The 19343-nt window shown below is 40.2% G+C and overlaps 2 protein-coding genes across 2 annotated transcripts in view; both read right to left on the bottom strand.

Annotated features, from left to right (window-relative positions):
- The window catches only part of ITGA1 (integrin subunit alpha 1), a 142339-nt gene extending 139760 nt beyond the window's left edge, over positions 1 to 2579 (bottom strand). The window contains exon 1 of the mRNA XM_047092774.1: positions 1022 to 2579. Within this exon, the coding sequence (XP_046948730.1) occupies positions 1022 to 1115 (94 nt within the window). The 5' untranslated portion in view covers positions 1116 to 2579. The remainder of the gene's footprint in view (positions 1 to 1021) is intronic.
- A 194-nt stretch (positions 2580 to 2773) lies between these two features.
- On the bottom strand, positions 2774 to 17867 carry PELO (pelota mRNA surveillance and ribosome rescue factor). The gene is made up of 3 exons (XM_047092762.1): positions 17368 to 17867; positions 3681 to 4938; positions 2774 to 3384 (listed from the first exon to the last, which is right to left on the bottom strand). Exons 2-3 carry the CDS (start codon positions 4404 to 4406, stop codon positions 2953 to 2955), a joined length of 1158 nt encoding a protein of 385 aa, XP_046948718.1. The 5' UTR covers positions 4407 to 4938; positions 17368 to 17867; the 3' UTR covers positions 2774 to 2952.
- Positions 17868 to 19343: the final 1476 nt, after the last annotated feature.

Raw genomic sequence — 19343 nt, forward strand, 5'->3', positions numbered from 1 at the left:
AAATTATGAGTCACTTTTGTTAAAGATAATTAGAGGTTAAGAGAACTGGTCACAGGGATTAAAAAAGGAAAATAAAATTAATAACAGAAAATAGGTAGAGATAAAGGAAAATTAGCTTTACAAAGCTACTCTAATGACATCTGGGAGGGAAAAGATCCAACTTGTATGTAAGAGGGTAATGAAAATGAAATCCAGAATCAATATCCAGACATAAAATTAGCGAAATACTTAACATATAAATGGGGGACCAGGAATAGCAGAATGAATATGAATATATATATATATCTCATATCATATCTAGAGTAAAATGAAACATTCTGCAAACTTCTTATTTATTGTGTCCAGGAGGGGCAGCAAATCTTTGCTTGTAAGTGCCTGATGGTAAAAGGAAATTTACAGTACAAAATTTCATTGAGAGGTATGTTTCCATTTGTAACCAGTTATTCCCTGTTAATGAATAGCAATTAGAATTAAACTACTATATATGATTTCCAAGACTTCTCATTCATTTTGCTTTTTAGAGAATAGTAACAAATAAATTATAATTTTTAAATTCTATATGCTATCACTACTTTTTTCACTTCTACAAAGCCCATTTATTTTATTAAGATAAACACAAAAGTTTTACTGCTTACTACATATACTATCACTATTTTGATAGTTCACCCTATACGTATATGTTTATATTCTTGATAATGGTATAAAATGTAAATTTTAAAAAATAGAAATTTTTGAAGATATTTTAAGCACTTTACAGACAAAAATATATGCTTTTATTTTGAAAAGTCTTATTGATAATTAGGCTGAATATTGGCCAATTAACTCTCTTGAAAGACCTTGAAACTCAAATGTTTTAAAAACAAAAACAAAAACAAAACAAAATTCAAATGTTTTTCTCCGTATCTGGCAACCCCAGCCATAGATTTATTAGCACAGGGAGAATAAACTATTGCCTATGTTTAGCAGATTGTATTATACACAGTAATCAACTGGAGATGTTAAAATACAGATTGAAACTCACAAGGTCCAGAGTAGGTCCTGGACTCTATTTTCCCACAAGCTCTCAGGGTCCTGGGTCCAGTCTGCTGGTGGTCCATAGACCAATAGCAAGACATGAATCAATGGTTCTCAGCATTGATACCCAATGGAATCACCTGGGGATTAAATCAAAACAAAACAAAACACAACAAAACAAAACATCACTTCTAGGGTGAAGGTTATTTAGCCTGGGATCCAGTCTGGGTATTGAGTTTCAAAAGCTCTCAAGGTCAGGCTAACAACCAGCTAGTTTGAGAACCTATGACCTAAAATGTATTGGTCAGATTTATGGGTAGGTTTTATTTCTCCTGATTTCTATCATTGTAGACAACAGACCTAGGAATAACCAATACTGCATAGATTATGAGAGTAATATATGCCCCAAATCTTTAAATTCTTACTGAGAATATGAGTCATTATCAATCAGACATTAAATAAGACATTAAAAGTCTTAGCAATTTCATTTCTATACTACCAAATGATTTAATAACATGTTTTTCATATATTTTAAACTTAAATATCCACTGACATAATCACAACCCGAATTATTTTTAGATTAGGAGGTAGATATGTAACAATGTAATTTTAAAGTACATGGAGGTGTCTATTCCTAATTACAGATAAAAAAAAAAAAAAAAGCTCACATTAGTCAGAAATTATGAAAAAATCCCAACCTGGGATCTATCCCAGGAGAAAGGCCCAGAGACAAAAAGGACAAGCAACAATTTACTTAGTATCTGTACTTGAAGTAGATACCCATCAGTTGCAAACTGAATTATCATCTTTTCTTTATAGTGACTTTCCTAATTATTTTGCTAAGGCTGAGGTTTGTAAAAGGTCAGGATGCAATTACACTCCAGGGCCCCTTCCTAATTCTTAAAAATGCGCATCAAAGATACTTAATGAAAATAATACTTTAAAGTCAGGTATTTGCAGAAATTCCATCATTACAGTAAAAAGTATTGGACTACAAGTCAGCTACCACATACTACTAAAGATGTGACTTAACCAAACTTTCTGAACAGGTGTTCTCACCCCAACTTAGGGTCTAGGGAAAGTCCAATAAGAATGTGCAAGCACAGACTAATGCCACATAGAATATAAGACAGCACTATGCATATTTATGATAAGCCAACTAAATACATAGTGTGGTAGCGCAAAGAAATGGGAGTCTAGACTGGGGACTACTTTCAGCTTTGGCACTAATTAGCCACATAACAAGTAAATCACACACTTTAATTGCATTTTAAAAATAAAAATACTTCGAATAGCTTATCTTGAAATCCCTAGCAGGTCAAAGCTCTATGATCCCAAAGTAACTACGTGGTCCTCCAAAGCAAATATTAATTGTAACAACAACAACAAAAATTCACCAAGAGCTTAACAAGTTTCTTAAGAAAAATACCATTTTAAATTTGTTTTCTAGAAAAGTCTACAATTATTTGGCCATCACTTAAAATAGCAAATTTAAAACTTAAAAAAGTGCAGAAAGGGATCATTAAACAGCTCAAGAACACTATGTAGAATTAAGATAAACAGTGTAACTGAGGATAATGAAATACCAAACAGCTTTTCCTAAAGGACAAGGGAAAAACATCTGGGATTTTATGATCTATCCCAAAGAATATATAGGTACTCTTATTAAATACACAAAATGCTTTTTGAGTACTGCAAATAACTCACAGTTTCTATATAAATTATCCTATTTAATAAAGATGGTAGTACGTGGAGATTATTTCCTTTTAATTTATTGTTTGGTTTGAATACATGTCCTGCCAATCACACAATACCTAGTGTGACCAAAGACATGAGAAATTCCTGTAAGAATCACAAAGTGCCTTGCAGCTTTCTGCCAGGATGCTAAGGAAATGTAACAATGGAGACACAGATTGTCTAAGTTAGACGTTCCAATCATTAATCTTCCTCAGAACTGGAATCATCCTCTTGGTCAGAGAGTTCAGGGACAGGGAAGCGGAGAATGGCAGCCACTCCAGTCAACTGACTGAGCTGTTCTCCAGATACATGAAGACTAGAGAATATCCTAACAGTGCCCGCATTCTCTTTCACACTGTCCACCAGCTTCACATATCGGCTCCGTGTGGCTACATCCTGGTGCCTGAAAAGCTCATCACTGATGAGCAATGTGTCGATTGCCATAGCCTCATTGGCCTTCTCTACCTGCTTGAGTCCATAAAAAGCTCGGTCAGGTTCATGTTGTAACATTTTATAGAAGTCATCCAAAGCCTTTACTTCCCCAGCGGCTTTAGTGTCTGAAAGGCGGCTAGCTACAGAAGGGTCACAAAGGGCCTCTTTCAGGGAGTACTTGTGTCCAGAGGAGGCATGTACCTGGAATCACAATTATGAAAGTTAGGCAAAACAATCTTAGAGTACCCATTCATCAGCCTGCAATGACCTAAAGCCAAAAGCACTAATAAAACTTTATTAAGTTTGAGAACTTAAAACAAAGTTTACTATGTAAATACCCTATTTAACAATTCTCTTTTTCATTTCATTAGCTCGCTTACAATCACAGTCCAGTAAACACTTTCTCCTCTTGTACTTTTCCCAGTCCTAAAACCTAAGAGTAGTTTATACAAATCCCTCTGCCCATTCTTAATTACCCTTGGATAAGACTGTTTTACCTGAAGGAATTTGGACCGGTTTTCCAGGAGCACTTTGTTGTCGGTCTTCACTGCTTGTTGAAACATGTAGTCGCAGAACTGCTCCCTCACGAATCCTGGGCTGGCCACCAGGATGCACTTCACAACATCAAAGTTTATGTGGCGCTGGATACCCTGGACCACCTGTTCGTAGAATCGCTCCAAGGCCCGGTCATGCTGGGAACAGTTGCCTTTCCGTTTCCTAGGGATGTTCACCTCCACCTTGGCCCGAGTGAGGGTCATGCTGGGAGTGACTAAGCAGATATGGGCGAGGCCTTCCTGCATGACCACAGCCGCCACATCTGCGCTCCAGGCTGGGTCACAGGCCTGCTCGATGCGCTCCAGAACCACACTGTCCCACTGTTTCTTGGCCAGCGTGAACTGGCGGTTGGGCTCCAGCTCGATGGTGTGGTAAGCCCCCATCTTGACATACTCATTCTCTTGGATGTTGGTCCCCTTAACCCGCAGCTGGCAGGCTTGAGAGTCAAAATCGATGGCCTCCACGCAGAGAGTGAGAGTAGTGCGGACCCGGTTGCTTCCTACGCTGCCCGTGGAGGACTCAGTCTGTACCTTGCGGATGGTGGAGGCACGCAAGCTGTCGCCCACCTGCACTAGATTGTAGGTGTGCCACATGTCCTCAGGTTCTTCGGGGACCAGGGTCACCTGGCCCGCATTGTCTTTCTCAATGTCCTTCCTCACGAGCTTCATGACTTTGGCGGGGATTCGCAGGCAGAACAAGAGGAAATGAGGGGGTAGCCGGTGGGAAAGGGGCAGGGAGGGAAAGGGAGTCTAGGCCGGGAAGGGGGCGGGGTCTGGTCCCTATAGCCACTGGCCTGACGGGAAGAAAATACTATAGCGCCGACTCGAGCGGCCGAGGGGAACACTTACTCTAGCCCTTCTTTTCTTAGTTTCCGGGCGCACGGCACCACACCCGCGCGAGAGACACCGCAGCAAACGCAGTCTTCTCGGTTCCAGCCGCCAGCACGGACCCAGCAGCTGATGCAATGAGCGCGCATGCGTAGCCCGCGTCCCGCCTCCCGGCGCACGTTTTACGTCCCCAAAGAGGAGGCGGGGTGGGGGTGGGGAAATCACAGTTCGCGCGGGCGCAGGCGCACTAAGCGTGAAGCGCGTCCGAGGACTAAACCGACGGAGGAACGTGGTTGGAATCTTTGGTGGCAGGTCGTTTAATGCTGAACTTGGACCTCCTAAGTTTTGTCTTCCACAACTGTTTGTGCAGAATCTGAGGAATATGTAGTTCAAATTATTTTTTTCAGCTGCGTGCAACTGCCACTGAACACCTTCTCTTCCCCGGGTAAATCCAGTGTTAAAACTTAACTAAAAGTAAAAGGAACTCTCAAAAGTGCAGACTTGGCCCCACAGTCCTAAAATGTGCTCGGCTTTGCACCTGCCTTATCCGCACTCAAGCGCTGCACGCCTTTTGGAGCTGGTATTTCCAGAAGCGGTTTCTAAGAACGACTGGTCACGGTGGGTGTGGGCTCAGAGCAACGTGCCCAGCTGTTTTCTGCGCTTAGTTACCGTGTCTGCACGATCTGACTAACCCAGATGTTGAAGCACTGACCCCACACAGAGAAGAAACCATCCGTGGAATTTACCCCTGGGTGGACCTCTCAGTTGCTTGTCCCGATGTCCTGGGAATCCCAGATTCCAAAATTGGCAGTCTCCGCTTTCTGCAGCTCAATAGCCCGTGAAATGTTTAGGTTAGGGATTGGGTCGCAAAAGCTTAGGGCGGGATCATCACTGCCAAAGCTGAGAATATGGGAAGTGGGGAAAATCTGATGTAGTAGGACCAACACGACCGAAAGGCTATGGAATTTATTTTAAAGAAGATCCTTAAGTCACACAGCATTTTTATGGTGTGGGGGTGTTGAGAATTGGGGACTGCTTCTTAACAAGATCAGTAAATAGAAAAAGCCCATGAGATTTTCTTGAGGGTTAAGATGGGGTGGAGAGCAGAGGAGTCCTACCATGTATCTTCCCATTCTCTTTCTTAACTTGTGTATGGTACTGAAAGGGAAGCTTGAACTGGTGAGACCAGGATGAAAGAGAGGAATCTGACTCTGGCACAAGTCTTGAATTTCACATCTCAATTATCTTCCTCAGAGATTCTAAGGGGACACAAAATTCCCCTCTACAGCTCTAGTACAAATTAGAGTCATTGTTTTTGTGGCCTCTCCTCTTCCTCTCTGTTCTTAACCTCCTTTCCCTCTTCCTTTCACACCTTCCTGTCATGGTGAGTGCCCTCACAGTTTCTAACTCAGACTTCCTTCTTCCACTTCCAAGTAAACCCAGTGACTTTTGAGTAAGGAACTGATGACACTAAAGTGTAAAGATGGCTTGCCTCTCTCCAACGGAGATTTCCTAACTAGGAGAGAGATAAATACTTTGAATTGCTCCTTGATCACCTTTCTAAGTACAATTTACCTCTCTCTAAAGTCTGCCAAAGATTAAAAACCACAGAATCACAGTGGCAGGCATACCGTAGGACCTTAATAAATGTTAAGTTTTTAATGAAGAGCTATCATTTATTGAATATTCACCAGGTACTTTCCTATATACTCTTCTAATCTTCATCTATAAATATTTGTTATCCTCATTTTGTAGATTAAGAAAATGAATTACAGAGACATAAAGAAATGTATTCAAGATCACATAACCAGCTTTTAAATTCAGACATGCTTAACTCTCCATCCTCTCCTCTGTTCAGTGGTACAAGATTGTATATATTATGGATGCTTGAAATCTCTGCAACCATAAGTTATGTGCTGTCATCCACTGCCACTTCCCCTTAATTGTCACCTTTACCAGTTAAAGACCCACAGCTTAGGAAACAACTGAGAGGATTTGAAAGGCATCAGTCCCTTCCTTGCTTCTATTACTAAAAAAAAAAAAAAAAAAAAAATTATATTCTTCTGCTCAACATACTTTTCCTTCTGCCCAGCCTAGGTCACCATTATAATCCTTGAGAAAAATCCAGTGTTCTACTTAAGGAAAATACGCATATATTTCTACATTTAAAAACTGTAGGAAACCCACACTGACTGCTAATTCTGTGGTTATTTTAAAGAGTTTATTTAAATTATGAGGCAAACTGCTTTGGGGTGTCTTTTTAAACATAAACTTGCTTCAGTGAACATACTACAAAATTTTTCATAGAATTACTATTTGATCTGAAATAGAATTATTTTTTAGTAACTGGAGCTTACTTTTGAATGATCAGATGTTTTCTCTCAGGCTTTGTGTTGTAACTTAGTATTTCCAGATTAATCATTACATTTTTATTTTGAATTATTTAGAATTCTCATTCCCTACTAATTAAAATCCAATTCTGTGATGTTCAGGGCCTCCATGATTTGGCTTTACAAGCTTTATTTTCCACTTGCCCCCTCCAGCACCCTATATTCCACCACAGGAGTAATTTTTGTTCCCCATACATCCTGGGAACTGTCTACTTTGTTGCCCTTAACTCATGATGTTCTCTATTTAAAATGTCACTGCTTCTCAGTCCTTCCTCCATAAATACTACTTCTTTTTTAAGCCCAGCTTAAATGTTTCCTCACATTTGAAAACCTGCATATGTAAATATTTTTAATATTTTTTAAATGTTTATTTATCTTTAAGAGAGAGACTGAGTGTAAGTGGGGGAGGGGCAGAGAGGGAAATACAGAATCCAAAGCAGGCTCCAGGCTCTGGGCTGTCTGCACAGAGGCTGAAGTGGGTCTTGAACCCTTGAACTGAGACATCATGACCAGAGCTGAAGTCGGACGCTCAACCGACTGAGTCACCCAGGCGTCCCTGAAACCATGTATATGGTAATTGGAATACCTATCTTTTCTTTCTTGTTGAACTCTGAGTAGATTAATCCTTTTACTCCTCCACTGACCCTTGAAAAGTCCTTGGCACATAGTAGGCACTTATACATGGATAATAACCTGAGTGTATCAGATGTGAAGTGTGGCAGCTATATGAACATTATCACAGACAGTTCTTCAGGCATGATATTGTAATTAACGATAGTTCACTTAACCTAATAATGGTATATAAAAAGTAATTCCTCTTATTTTAAAGCTGTTGTAGTTACAGCAGTTAAGTAATATATAGCAGTATATGGTATTTTCATTTTTTTACCAAAATATGCAAAATCATGAGAAAAAAACATTTACCTTTGTTACTTTAAATTCTAATTTTATATTTATTGGCTTTTTGAAAATAGAAACCTTTATATCAGCAACTTTATATCTATTTTTTCTATTTATATTACTCTCTCTAGAATAAAAAAAAAGTTTTCAATTTGTTGTTTTTGATGTAATTCCAGTGTCTCAGAAAGAGAACTGGGCTAGAAGTCAAACATCCTGGATTGTAATTCTTACCCTGTCAATTGTTTTTACTCTTAACTTTTGGCAGCCCTCAGTGTCTTAGAAACTCAAGTTTCTTTTTCTTAAGAATTGAGGGCATTGAATTCAATAATTAAAATTGTCTTAATTGTAAAGATTATGCTACAAAAGTGTTTAAAAAACTGAAACAGTACTCATAATCTCACTCTATCACATTAATATTCATTTTTGCATAGTACCTTTTGAATTTGATTCTTTCTAAGGCCCGCTGTAGTGGTAAAAGATCGATACCAAGTTTAATCCTTGCACACCAAGAGTTGGCAGACAGGAGTCATGATCTTTCTAGTAGGTTATAACAACTTTAGATAAGGCCCCTAACTTACAAACCTGAACTTTTCAGTCTAAATTGTTAAGTAAGATTATTGGTCCTGCCTCTCTTATTTGATAACCCTTATAAGATTCTAATGAGATTATGAAACTTGTTAACTGTAGAGTTGTATAAACATGTGAGATATATGGTAAATCTCCAAGAATGCCTGACCTGAAGCTAGAAATCTGGATCAGACATAGCAAGGATCAAGGGCTCACTTTAACATGATCATACTCAGTCTTGGAAAAATAACTGGTTCAGTAAAGCTGACTGATGAATAATCTGTTGGGTACCATTATTTATACTAGTATCCCTTCTGCAGGGAAACCTTAGGTCAGTCTACTGCATGAGTTCATGCACTTCATTGGTGAATTGGATTACAGTCCTTCTTCCCATTATAATAGTATGTTAGAATGCTAGAAATGGTTTGTATGTCAGCTGCAGGGCTAATGGGCTCCTGAGGATGGATTTCTTATTTGGATACCCTGGGCTTAGCACAGTATAGGGGCTGTAAAATTGTTCTTGTTTCTTGTATTTTTTTGTTTGCAAGACTTAACTTTTTTCTTTTTTTTAATGTTTATTTTTAAGAGAGAGAGAGAAAGAGAAGTGGGGGTGGTGGCGAGGGAAGGCAGAGAGAGAGAGAGACACAGAACCTGAAGCAGGCTCCACTCTTGGTTCGAGCTTACAGCAGTAAACTCAATGAGGGGCTCCAACTCACAAGCCATGAGATCATGACCTGAGCCAAAGTTGGACACTTCACCAAGACTAAGCCACCAGGCATCCCAAGACTTAACTTCCCTGCAATACCTACTAATTTTTTTCCTTCCTCTGCTTACAGCACCATGGAGGCTCTTCCCGTCATTGCTTCCTTGCTTGTCTATTGCCTTTTTCAGAGTGTGAACTTCTTTAAGGACAGAGACTACCTTTTATTTGCCTGTGTTCCTGAAACTCAGCACAGCAACTGTTACATAATCATAGTTATTATATGAAAGAATATGTGATCGTTAGTTCTCCTTTAATACAGAGTTTTTAACTTGTCTATCTTTGGTGTCTTAAAATTATGCAAACATTCTGTTTTATAATGTCACTATAATTTTAAAGAGAAGATTATTCTTAAGGTAAGTTTCTAAAAACCTATTTCGATTTTTGAGATACCCATGCTTCGGTAAGAAAATGATTATTTTAAACACATCATACTGAGGAAAAGATCTTAAAATGTAAATAATATGTAATAACAGTTTTATTATGCATGTTTAGAAAATGATCTTTGAAGAGTAAACCAGAGCTCTGATTATGAATATCTAATAATAAATGCAATCATTTACGTAAGGAGAATGTGCTAACCTGGGATTGTACAGAGATGCCCATGTGACCTCCACAAGCAAAGCTAAGAGGACAACTGGGGGAAGTATTCAGCTAATTCAGGCAAAAGGGGAAAAGGGAAAGTTTTCGGTTTGTTTGTTTGTCTGTTTGTTTTGAAGGAACTTTTACTCAGTTACTGTCTAAAGTTCCTGTGATTAAAAGCAGTTACTTGCAGTTGTCACAAAATAATATAAAACCTCCTACCAGATAAGCAAAAATCTTATCAACAAAAGCCTCCATGAGGGGTGTGTTTCTGTTTGTACGTATACCTATACAAGATCATTTTACGAAAAATATAACAATAAAATGTACAATTTTAAAGACTGGTCAGTATCCATGTGTTTTCAAACTTTAGTATTTGGCAAACTAAAATTATACCTAACAAAATGATTTTGAAAGTACACAGTAGGGGGTGTCTGTGTGGCTCAGTTGGTTGAATGTCTGACTTTGGCTCAGGTCATGATCTCACGGTTCATGAGTTCAAGTCCCCCGTGCTGGGCTCTGTGCTGACAGTTCAAACTGGAGCCTGCTTCAGATTCTGTGTCTCCCTGTCTCTCTGCGCCTCCCCTGCTCATGCTGTCTCTCTCTCTCTCTCAAAAATAAATAAATATTAAAAAAAAAGTACATTGTAATTTGTATTAGGAGTATAGGATTTATAATAAAATATGTGGTTCATTAATCTTTTTTATTTAAAAATTTTTTAAATGTTTATTTCATTTTTGAGAGAGAGACAGAGAGAGACAGAGTGCAAGCGGGGGAGGGGCAGAGAGAGAGGGAGACAGAATCCAAAGCAGGCTCCAGGCTCTGAGCTGTCAGCACAGAGCCCTATGTGGGGCTCAAACTCACAAACTGTAAGAACATGACCTGAGCTGAAGTCAGATGCTTACCGACTGAGCTATTCGGTAAGTCAGATTAATCTTAATCATTTGATGTTCTAATGTGAGTTAGATATCCTATTCAAATTTAAGAATTTGCATTTATTATAGCAGATCCCATATAATTCATGCAAAAAGCATATGTTGTCACCCCTTTTAATATTTGAATTACAATGATTTTTCAAATTAGATTTCTCATTTGTTGTATTTATAGAGATCTGTTTGGATAAAACAATATTAATGTTTTTGCACATAAAGTAAATTCTTAACACCAACCAGTGCATGTATTTTAATCTCCTTTTAAGACTTACTTGACTTTTTAATCTTCCTTTTCAATTACAGAAGGCATTAGATAAAAATCAAGTCCCTTCATATCTGTGTTAGCCCTAGTGCTAACCACCAATATGACAAAAATTTAGGGTTTGCCAAAACTAGTCATTGATTGTATGCAGCTGGATCAATGTTTACTTTATTGTCACCTTTCTCCTGAGGGAGAGTATTCAGAGGAAGCTCAGTTCTTAGGATCTGGTGAGGCTACTGATGCCAGAGGAGCAATTATCCCTTGCATCAGATAGAAAAGAACTAAGAAGAGGGACAATGTTCATATCTTTGTATCCAGAAGGAGTGTCATTTGTATCCAGGAGTATGTTTGAAATTTTATGATACAGTTTTTAAAAATACAACGAAATGTGATAGAAAATTACCATGTAGATTTACTGTTTGTTATTTTTGTGATTTTCGGATGCACATTTTCCCACTTTTCAACATCTCTGAAACTAGTAGGCATCTAACAATCTAATGATTATAATTGGAATGGCAGCACTTTTATTTCTCAGTAGTGCATAAAATAATGGTGCATCATTCAATTGATGGTGTCTTTTATTCAGTTAGATATAAATGTGGGTAGATATATATATTCCAGGTAAGGACATATGCATCAAAAAGAGACAATCTGATCTTTTAAGTATTTTATGGCTTTGTCTATAGTCTATTCAATAACAGATTTCAAGTGCCTATTATTTTAGATGCTAAGGATAATGAAGAGTCTACCCTCATAGAGCATATAGCAAGCTGGGAAGACAGACAGTCAGATATTTAATTACCCTATCATGTGGTATGTTATAGAAGCACCAGGGGCTTATATGTTTCTGGTAGAGGGCGACCTATATACTCCAGTGGGTTTCTTGGCAATGACATTCATGTGGGGACTTGAGGTTAGCAAGCAGTGTGAGTAACTGCTTATGCAAAGGCCTGGAGACTTCAGAGGAGCTGGCACAACGGAAGAGCTAAAAGAGACTCAATAATCTTGACAGGAATATATTCAGCTCATTTACATCTCTTGATACTCTTCTGTACTTGCTTTGAGAGTGAATACAATTCTCCAGTCACAGAGCACTCTGGATAGGCAGTATATTCTGATTTGAGCATTGTGGCAACAATTCCAAATATCTTTCATCTCAATTTTATAACATGAATTCAGATACACTATTTTGTGTTTCATACAACAGAAGGATTGTGTAGGTAAAGAATAGCACTTTGATCCCTAATTTTCTGAATATGTTTTAAACATGAGCTATTTTATGAAGTATTTTAAGGAGAATATGAAAATTTAGCAAGTTCTAAATCTAATGAGAAGTTGTTGGGGTTTGAGGTTGGAGGCACATATGCAGAGGAGCATCCATCTGAGGAAGTAAAATCAATAGTTATCAGCTGTGCCCAAGTTGATGCATCAAAAGAGCATCATGACAGCAGGGACGACAAATAGGCAAACTGGTGAAACGCGAAATATATATATATTTCACTCCTACCCTCAGTGCCTATGTATTAAACAAACGAACAAAAATCTTATGAATGTATTGCTGCCTTTACTGATATCATAATGACTAAAGAGTTTCCCCATGTTCAGTAATTCCTGACAGTCCACTGTGTGCCACTGGAGGTCATTTCTTTGTTATGAGTAAGTGATTTCCATGTTCAGCCGTCACCTCACTGGCTTTCATACACACACATATATATTTTTTTCTTTTTAGAGAGGGGAGGGGTGGGAAGGGAAAGAGGGAGAGAATCCCAAGCAGAGGATTAGACACAGAGCTAGATTCTACGACTGACCACGAGATCATGACCTTAGCCAAAATCAAGAGTCAGACACTTCTAATGAGCCACTCAGGTGCCTCTGGACTTCATTTTGAATAGGAAATCTTGACTGAAGAAAGTCACAAAGGAAGACACCTTGCTTTTAGGCTAAGTAAAATATTTCTAGGGTGGAGAGACATATAACTCAATTAGGCATCATTCTATGTATTCTTAATATCCAGAGATAGTAGTCTTATTTGGGTTATGATTAATGTAGGGTAGACATCATCTAATTTCACTGTATACCTAAAAGTCATGAAAATAACAGACTTGCATCATTGATTAGGCCCTTATGAAAGTCTTTTAGACAGGTATGCTTGGATTTAACATTTAGAGGGTTGAGCAAGAGGGAAATGGAGTTGCATTTAGATAGCCTGTATGGCATATTATCTCACAGCATGAGATCTGAGATCAGAGATCAAAGCTGAGCACAGGCTTTGCCCTTTACTAGTTGTGTGACTTTGCACAAATTAATCTCTTAGCATTTTGGCTTCTTCATCTCCAATATATGGATAATAGTTCTGAATTTTTTCCTGTTTCTCAGATTAAAATGAAATAATATATGCAACGTTTTTGGCACAAGGCCTCACACAGAATATGTTCTCAATAAATACGTGCCTTTCAGCATTAAGTTGTGCCAGTTTTTCTCTGTTATTGTATGTCTTGATCTTTTTCCCCTGGAGGTTTAATTCTGCCATTTGGATATGGCCAATGAGAGGTTGGGCAAGAAATGAGAGGGTGGGAGGAAAAGAAGGGGTATTCATTTCCCCTGCTCCCTCCTGGTGGGGCTTCAGTTTGGGCTCTAGCTGCATTCCTCTTCCTATGCCCCAGCTCCTGTCCAACAGTCCCTCTCCCATAGCTAGAGTTCACAGTCAACCTGACAATGCTCCCTTTTCATGCCTAGGATTAGTAATGGCTTTTCTTCCCACTGTTACTTCAGATGCTTTCTTCTCATTATTGTTTGTCCTTAGGTACTCCACCATCTTTTGTCAGTTCCTTTAAATGCCTCTGTAAACAGTCCCTTTATTAAACTTTCTTCAGTTAAATCCTTTATATGTGTCACTAGTTTTTGCTGGGACTTTGACATACATAAGATAATAATCTGTTGACAAATCATTTTAAAATATCGTTAAAAGCTAATACAAGACACTTCTTAATCCAACGGGAAGTTTATTGGGATGGTGGTGGTTTGTTGTGGTGATATAAGCCTACATTTATAAATTTTTTTAATGCTTATTTACTTTTGAGAGACAGAGCATGAGTGGGGAAGGAGCAGAGACAGAGGGAGACACAGAATCAGAAGGAGGCTCCAGGCTCTGAGCTGTCAGCAGAGTCCTGAACCTTGATATCATGACTTAGGCTGAAGTTGGAAGCTTAACCCACTAAGCCACCCCAGGACCCCCAAACCCACATTTAGGTAGCCTACCTGGCATATTATTTCACAGCATGAGATTCAAGATCAGAGATCTAAGCTGAGCACAGGCTCAACAGGGGGTAGTGGAGGGAAAGGTGGAGTTCTCTTCCACATGCATAAAACAAGATCATATCCACAGTATCAAAATGAGCGTGAGGATTATGGAGAAAGTAAGGAAACGTGATTGGCTATCATGGGAAGTGTACATTTTGGGGTTTTGGTAGGCAGAATAATGGTCTCCCAAAGATGTCATGTCCTAATCCCTAGAACCTGTGAATGTTACCTTATATGGCACAAAGGACTTGCCATGTGTGATTAAATTAAGGATCTCAAGACGGAGATTATCCTGCATTATGTAAGTGGGTCCAATGTAATTAGAAGGATCTTTATAAGAAAGACTCAACAGGGTCAGAGTCAGAGAAAGAAATGGATGATGAAGCAGTCAGAGAGAAAAATTTGAAGATGCTATACTGCTGGCTTTGAAGATGTAGGATGGACCCACAAGCTAAGGAATGCAGGTGGCCTCTAGAAGCTGGAAAAGGCAAGGAAATGGATTTTCCCTGATAGCCTCCAGAAGACATGTAGCTCTGTCTGCACCTTGATTTTAGCCTAGAGATACTTCTTACAGAACTGTAAGATAGTAAATTTGTCTTATTTTAAACCAATTAATCTGTGGCAATTTGTTACAACAGAAACAGGAAACCAATATGGGTGTAGTAGGAGAGAGAGGGTGCTGGATTAGAGCAGACCCTGAATGGTCAGTTGAGAATTCTGGATTTTATCTGAAGACAATAAAGAACCATCAAAGTATTCTTGTTTGTTTGTTTTACTAAAGACTAAGATATAATGAAAATTACTTATTAGGAAGATAGATTAGAGGTTGGGTTCAGATTGGCAGCAAGAGCACTCTACAGGAGTGTGCACTGGTAGGGATGGTGATGAGACCCCAGGTTAGGTGTGGACTCTGAACTGACGAGAAGTTTCCAGGAAAGCTGACACTATGATGACTCACTGGAAGACCAGCAAAGGAGAGGAAGAAGTCAAATTTCAGATCCTTGTAAAATGGGCATATTATAGCACATATGAGGAACTGACTGATTCTGACACAATAAATTCTAATTTAAATATGATTGAATTTTAGGTACATGCACATATACACATACACAAAAAAGGACTTAAGTATTATAATTTAGAAATACCTAAGGGCGCCTGGGTGGCTCAGTCACTTAAGCGTCCGACTTCGGCTCAGGTCATGATCTTGCGTTCTGGTCTGTGAGTTCAAGCCCCACGTCGGGCTCTGTGCTGACAGCTCAGAGCCCAGAGCCTGCTTTGGATTCTGTGTCTCCCTCTCTCTCTGCCCCTCCCCCGCTCATGCTCTGTCTCTCTCTCTCTGTCAAAAATAAATAAACTTTAAAAAAAAATTTAGAAATATCTATATGTTATTCTTCTTTAAGTCCCTTTCTGCCTTAATATGCCTTACCAACAATTGCAGAAAACCCACAGCATGCAACTTGTGACTGTTTTAGGCATGGGTAAATAGAGCAGTTAAACCTAAAAGATCTTCAGTATACGAAATCATAACTTTTTGACCTCTATTTTTTTAAAGTTTCATTTTAAAGTTTATTTATTTTGAGAGAGAGAGAGAGAGAGAGAGAGGGAGAGAGAGAGAGAGAGAAGATGTGAGCAGGGGAGGGGCAGAGAGAGCGAGGGAGAAAGAAAATCCCAAGCAGGCTCCAGGTGCAGAGGCTGAGAACAGGGCTGAAACTCACAAACAGTGAGATCATGGATCATGACCTGAGTTGAAATCAAGAGTCAGCTGCTTAACCTACTGAGCCACCCAGGGCCCTCATTCTTTTTTTTTTTTTTTTTTGGCGGAGGGGGGATGCGCAAACTTCATTTGATCCTTTCTGCACTACTGACTGCCTTTTTGGTAAGTTGAAAAAGGTACAACTTGAATAGTCAGACAACTTCAGATTTTGCACAACAACAAAAGGCAAACAACCTCTAAAAAGTTTGAGCTGGAGAGACATCACATAGGTCAAATAAGTGTAAAGGGCAGTGACAGTAGCTGGTAAGTTAAACCATTCACTGGCTGTAAAGCTGTTCAGAAGTCTCTACTGTTTGGATTACTGGACACTTCCTGAGTAGTAGAAAATGTTTGGATGAAAAGTCAGTAGCTCATAATTAACTCTCTTAATACCACCTCACTATGTAAAACGTTTTGCTTACTAATAATCCATTTCTCAGAGATCTTCATAAGAGGTAACCAGGCTTGAACATCCAAATCAGGGTAAACCGGCCAGGTAATTCCCGTTTTTAATGGCAAAATGCTGAATTAACTAGTACTCAGAAGCATGCCAGCAAAAAAGACACTGAACACTGAATATTGATGATATGCTAAACCCAACCATTAACCAAACCATTAATCAGGTCACTTTCTTTCCAATTTTCACCACAACTTCTCCCCTCAGTCAGTAACTGGTAAAAAAGATCTGACTGTGGGTTAATCATTTGGAAAATCTTAGGAATGATATGATTCAACATTTTTCTGAATTGGATATAACTTTGTATTTCCAGTGTTTTTTTTAAGTCCTCATGAAAAATACCTTTTATACACACGTAACAATACTATACTTTGCATTAAAAAATGGTCTGCTCTGTGACAGTTACAGAGTAAAGGCTCTCTATCCCTTTCTCCATTTCAAAAAGTTCCTCCTCATCCTTGACAGCGACAAAATGCAAAAATGCCCACCCTTGAGTAACCTGAGGGTAGGAACTTTGCATATAAATCAGGCGCCCTCTAGTTTCTTCCCTCCCGAGGAGGGGGGTTAGGAGGGGAAAGGCCATTCAGTAAAGTCCTAAAATACAGTGTAAACTGTCAAAACAAGTCTGTAGAGTCGCATCTACCTTGTCAAGTTTTCAGCGCTGTCTCCCTGCTACCACCGAGGGGGAAGGTTTTGAAACACATCAAAACGAGTAACGAAAACGAAACGCAGAAACTCCTTTCTGTACTCAGACCTGCCCAGACTACCTGAGCGCCCCAAACTGGACCAGCGCTCCATCCACCCCTCTGGGCCAGAGCTCTCCGTCTCCCTCTACCCAACAACCACAACAAGCCCGGAGCCCCGCGCGCAGATGCCCAGAGACAAGCAGGGTCGCTCACCGGTGAGGAGCCAGCAGCGGGCGACAGCCAGCCCTGGGCTGGCTTGGCGTCGGGGGGCCATGGCCCGAGAGCCCTCAGAGCCCGGGGACGCGCTGGATCGGCGGGCAGGACTCGGCGGGACTGGGAACGGAGCCGCGCGCTCAGGGCCACTCTACCGCCGCAGGTCTGCGTCCGGCCCCGGCCAGTCGCGGCGCGCAGAAGCCGAAGAGTGAATTTCCTGTGTTTTGGACGAATGCCTCTGAGTCCTCTCCACGCTCCTCATATCCCAGACTTACTGCCCCATCGCCCGCCCCTTCGCGTGCTCGGTTTCTGAAATCCCACTGGCAGTCTCCCAGGCTCTGTCCGAGACATGGACAAATAAAGCCAGCTTCGCGGGTTCGTGTTTAGGCTAAAGTCCACCAGCTACAAAGCAAACCTTAAAGGGATATCTGCCTTTCATTGAGAGGGTGATGCCGCCCTCCGGCTAACTCCCTACGGTGGCAGGAAGGCGGGCGAGGGCTGGACCTTCGGAGGGTGTCGCCAGTGCAATGGCCCCGCCTTCACACCCCTAACTTCTCCCCTGGGTCTGCTCCGGGAGAGTGCTTTCAACGTGCCCGGGCTTCTCGGCCCTTAAGGGGAGGCTGCTTCCCTGGGGCCCGATTGCGCAGAAGGAATTCGACGGTCGCTGAGAGTGAGCAGGTCTGGTCTCCCCACCTCGCTTCCTGCGGACACTTGAACTTCGCCGTGCTGTGGTCTGGCACTAAGCGTGTGGATGTGGGAGGGGAGGGGGCGTCTACTCCCGCACGCCCCCACTGAAAGGGTTTTGCTTTCCCTTATGGAGGGTTTGCTTCGTTTGATCGTGGTTAAACGGTGGTTGCAGATAAACTTTTCTTTGGGAAGACTGATAAGTTGGAGAAAAGGAAAAGGAAACAAGAATGGGAGAAAAAAGAAAAGAAACAGAAATACAAGAGGGAAGAGGGAGGTTAAAGAAGGGAGGAAGACAGTCTCTTCAGAAACGGTATGTGTGTGGGCTATTTTGTTTAAGTTGAATGAGAATGTTTGTACACTGGGAACTGAATCTAATAAAGAACCTGGGGACTGTTTTATTTCTTCTTGCTGAAGACTTTTATAACTAGGAGTGCATTAAATCATGTTCATGGTACTCCATCCTCTCCCCCTCCCATTACTCCAGGGAACTAAAAATTGGGAAGTTAAGTTGACGGGTCAAAACGCTGGAGAATGTTACCCCACCCTGGGAGACCCAGGCCAGAAAAAGCACTTAAGAATTTGCAATGATTCCCTTGCTTATCCTGTGAGTTGTACAGCCTCCCTGTTAAGAGCCACATCCACATGTTAGCTTCACTTGCTTTTTTTTTTTTTTTAAAGCAGCCCTGTCTTAATGGTTTTGAGAATTTCAAAGAAAGGGAAGGAGTGGATGAGTGGATTTGTGTTTACACCTGGTGCCTGGAATCCATTCTATTCCATTCCATTCAATTCAAAGCCGCTACCAATTGAGTATCTCTCTCTAGCAGGACTAGGGCTAGGCAGGACTAGAGTGCCACCCAAAGGAAGACTCTGCCTAGGACACAATACAGGTGACAGTATAGGTAACCCGAGAGAAGGGAAGGGAGAAGCCACAGGGATGATTGGATAGAGTGCCACCAAACAGGATGACAGGGACTAACAGTTGGAAAAGACAATAAAGAAATTTAATGAAGATCAAAAAGATGGTCAGCCCTGAGATGATGAAAGCCATCAAATGTCAGTAACATGACCCATCAGCTAAGGAATTTTTCTCTAATTTATTTATATGAAATGATTACCTAGTTGAATATGTTAAAAATACTGCTTTTCCCTGTTTCCAACTTTCATATTTTCATTTCTTAGTCCTATTTTCAAAATATGTATTTATTGCACAAATAAGTCTCTGGAGAAAACCTCATGTTGGATCACAGTTCAAACTCATCAGACATTACTGAGGCTCCATTGCCTATATT

Source organism: Lynx rufus, unplaced genomic scaffold, assembly GCF_022079265.1.
Source record: "Lynx rufus isolate CCGP_SWC_20201006 ecotype Redwood Valley unplaced genomic scaffold, mLynRuf1.p SCAF_1, whole genome shotgun sequence".
Classification (NCBI taxonomy): Eukaryota; Metazoa; Chordata; class Mammalia; order Carnivora; family Felidae; genus Lynx; species Lynx rufus.

What these genes read in the sequence shown, in the direction of transcription:
- PELO (XM_047092762.1), bottom strand. Translation starts at nt 4,406, where the DNA reads ATGAAGCTCGTGAGGAAGGACATTGAGAAAGACAATGCGGGCCAGGTG. An exon ending in ACCGGTCCAAATTCCTTCAG is followed by an intron (nt 3,385 to 3,680) that starts GTAAAACAGTCT and finishes TTGTGATTCCAG; the next exon opens with GTACATGCCTCCTCTGGACA.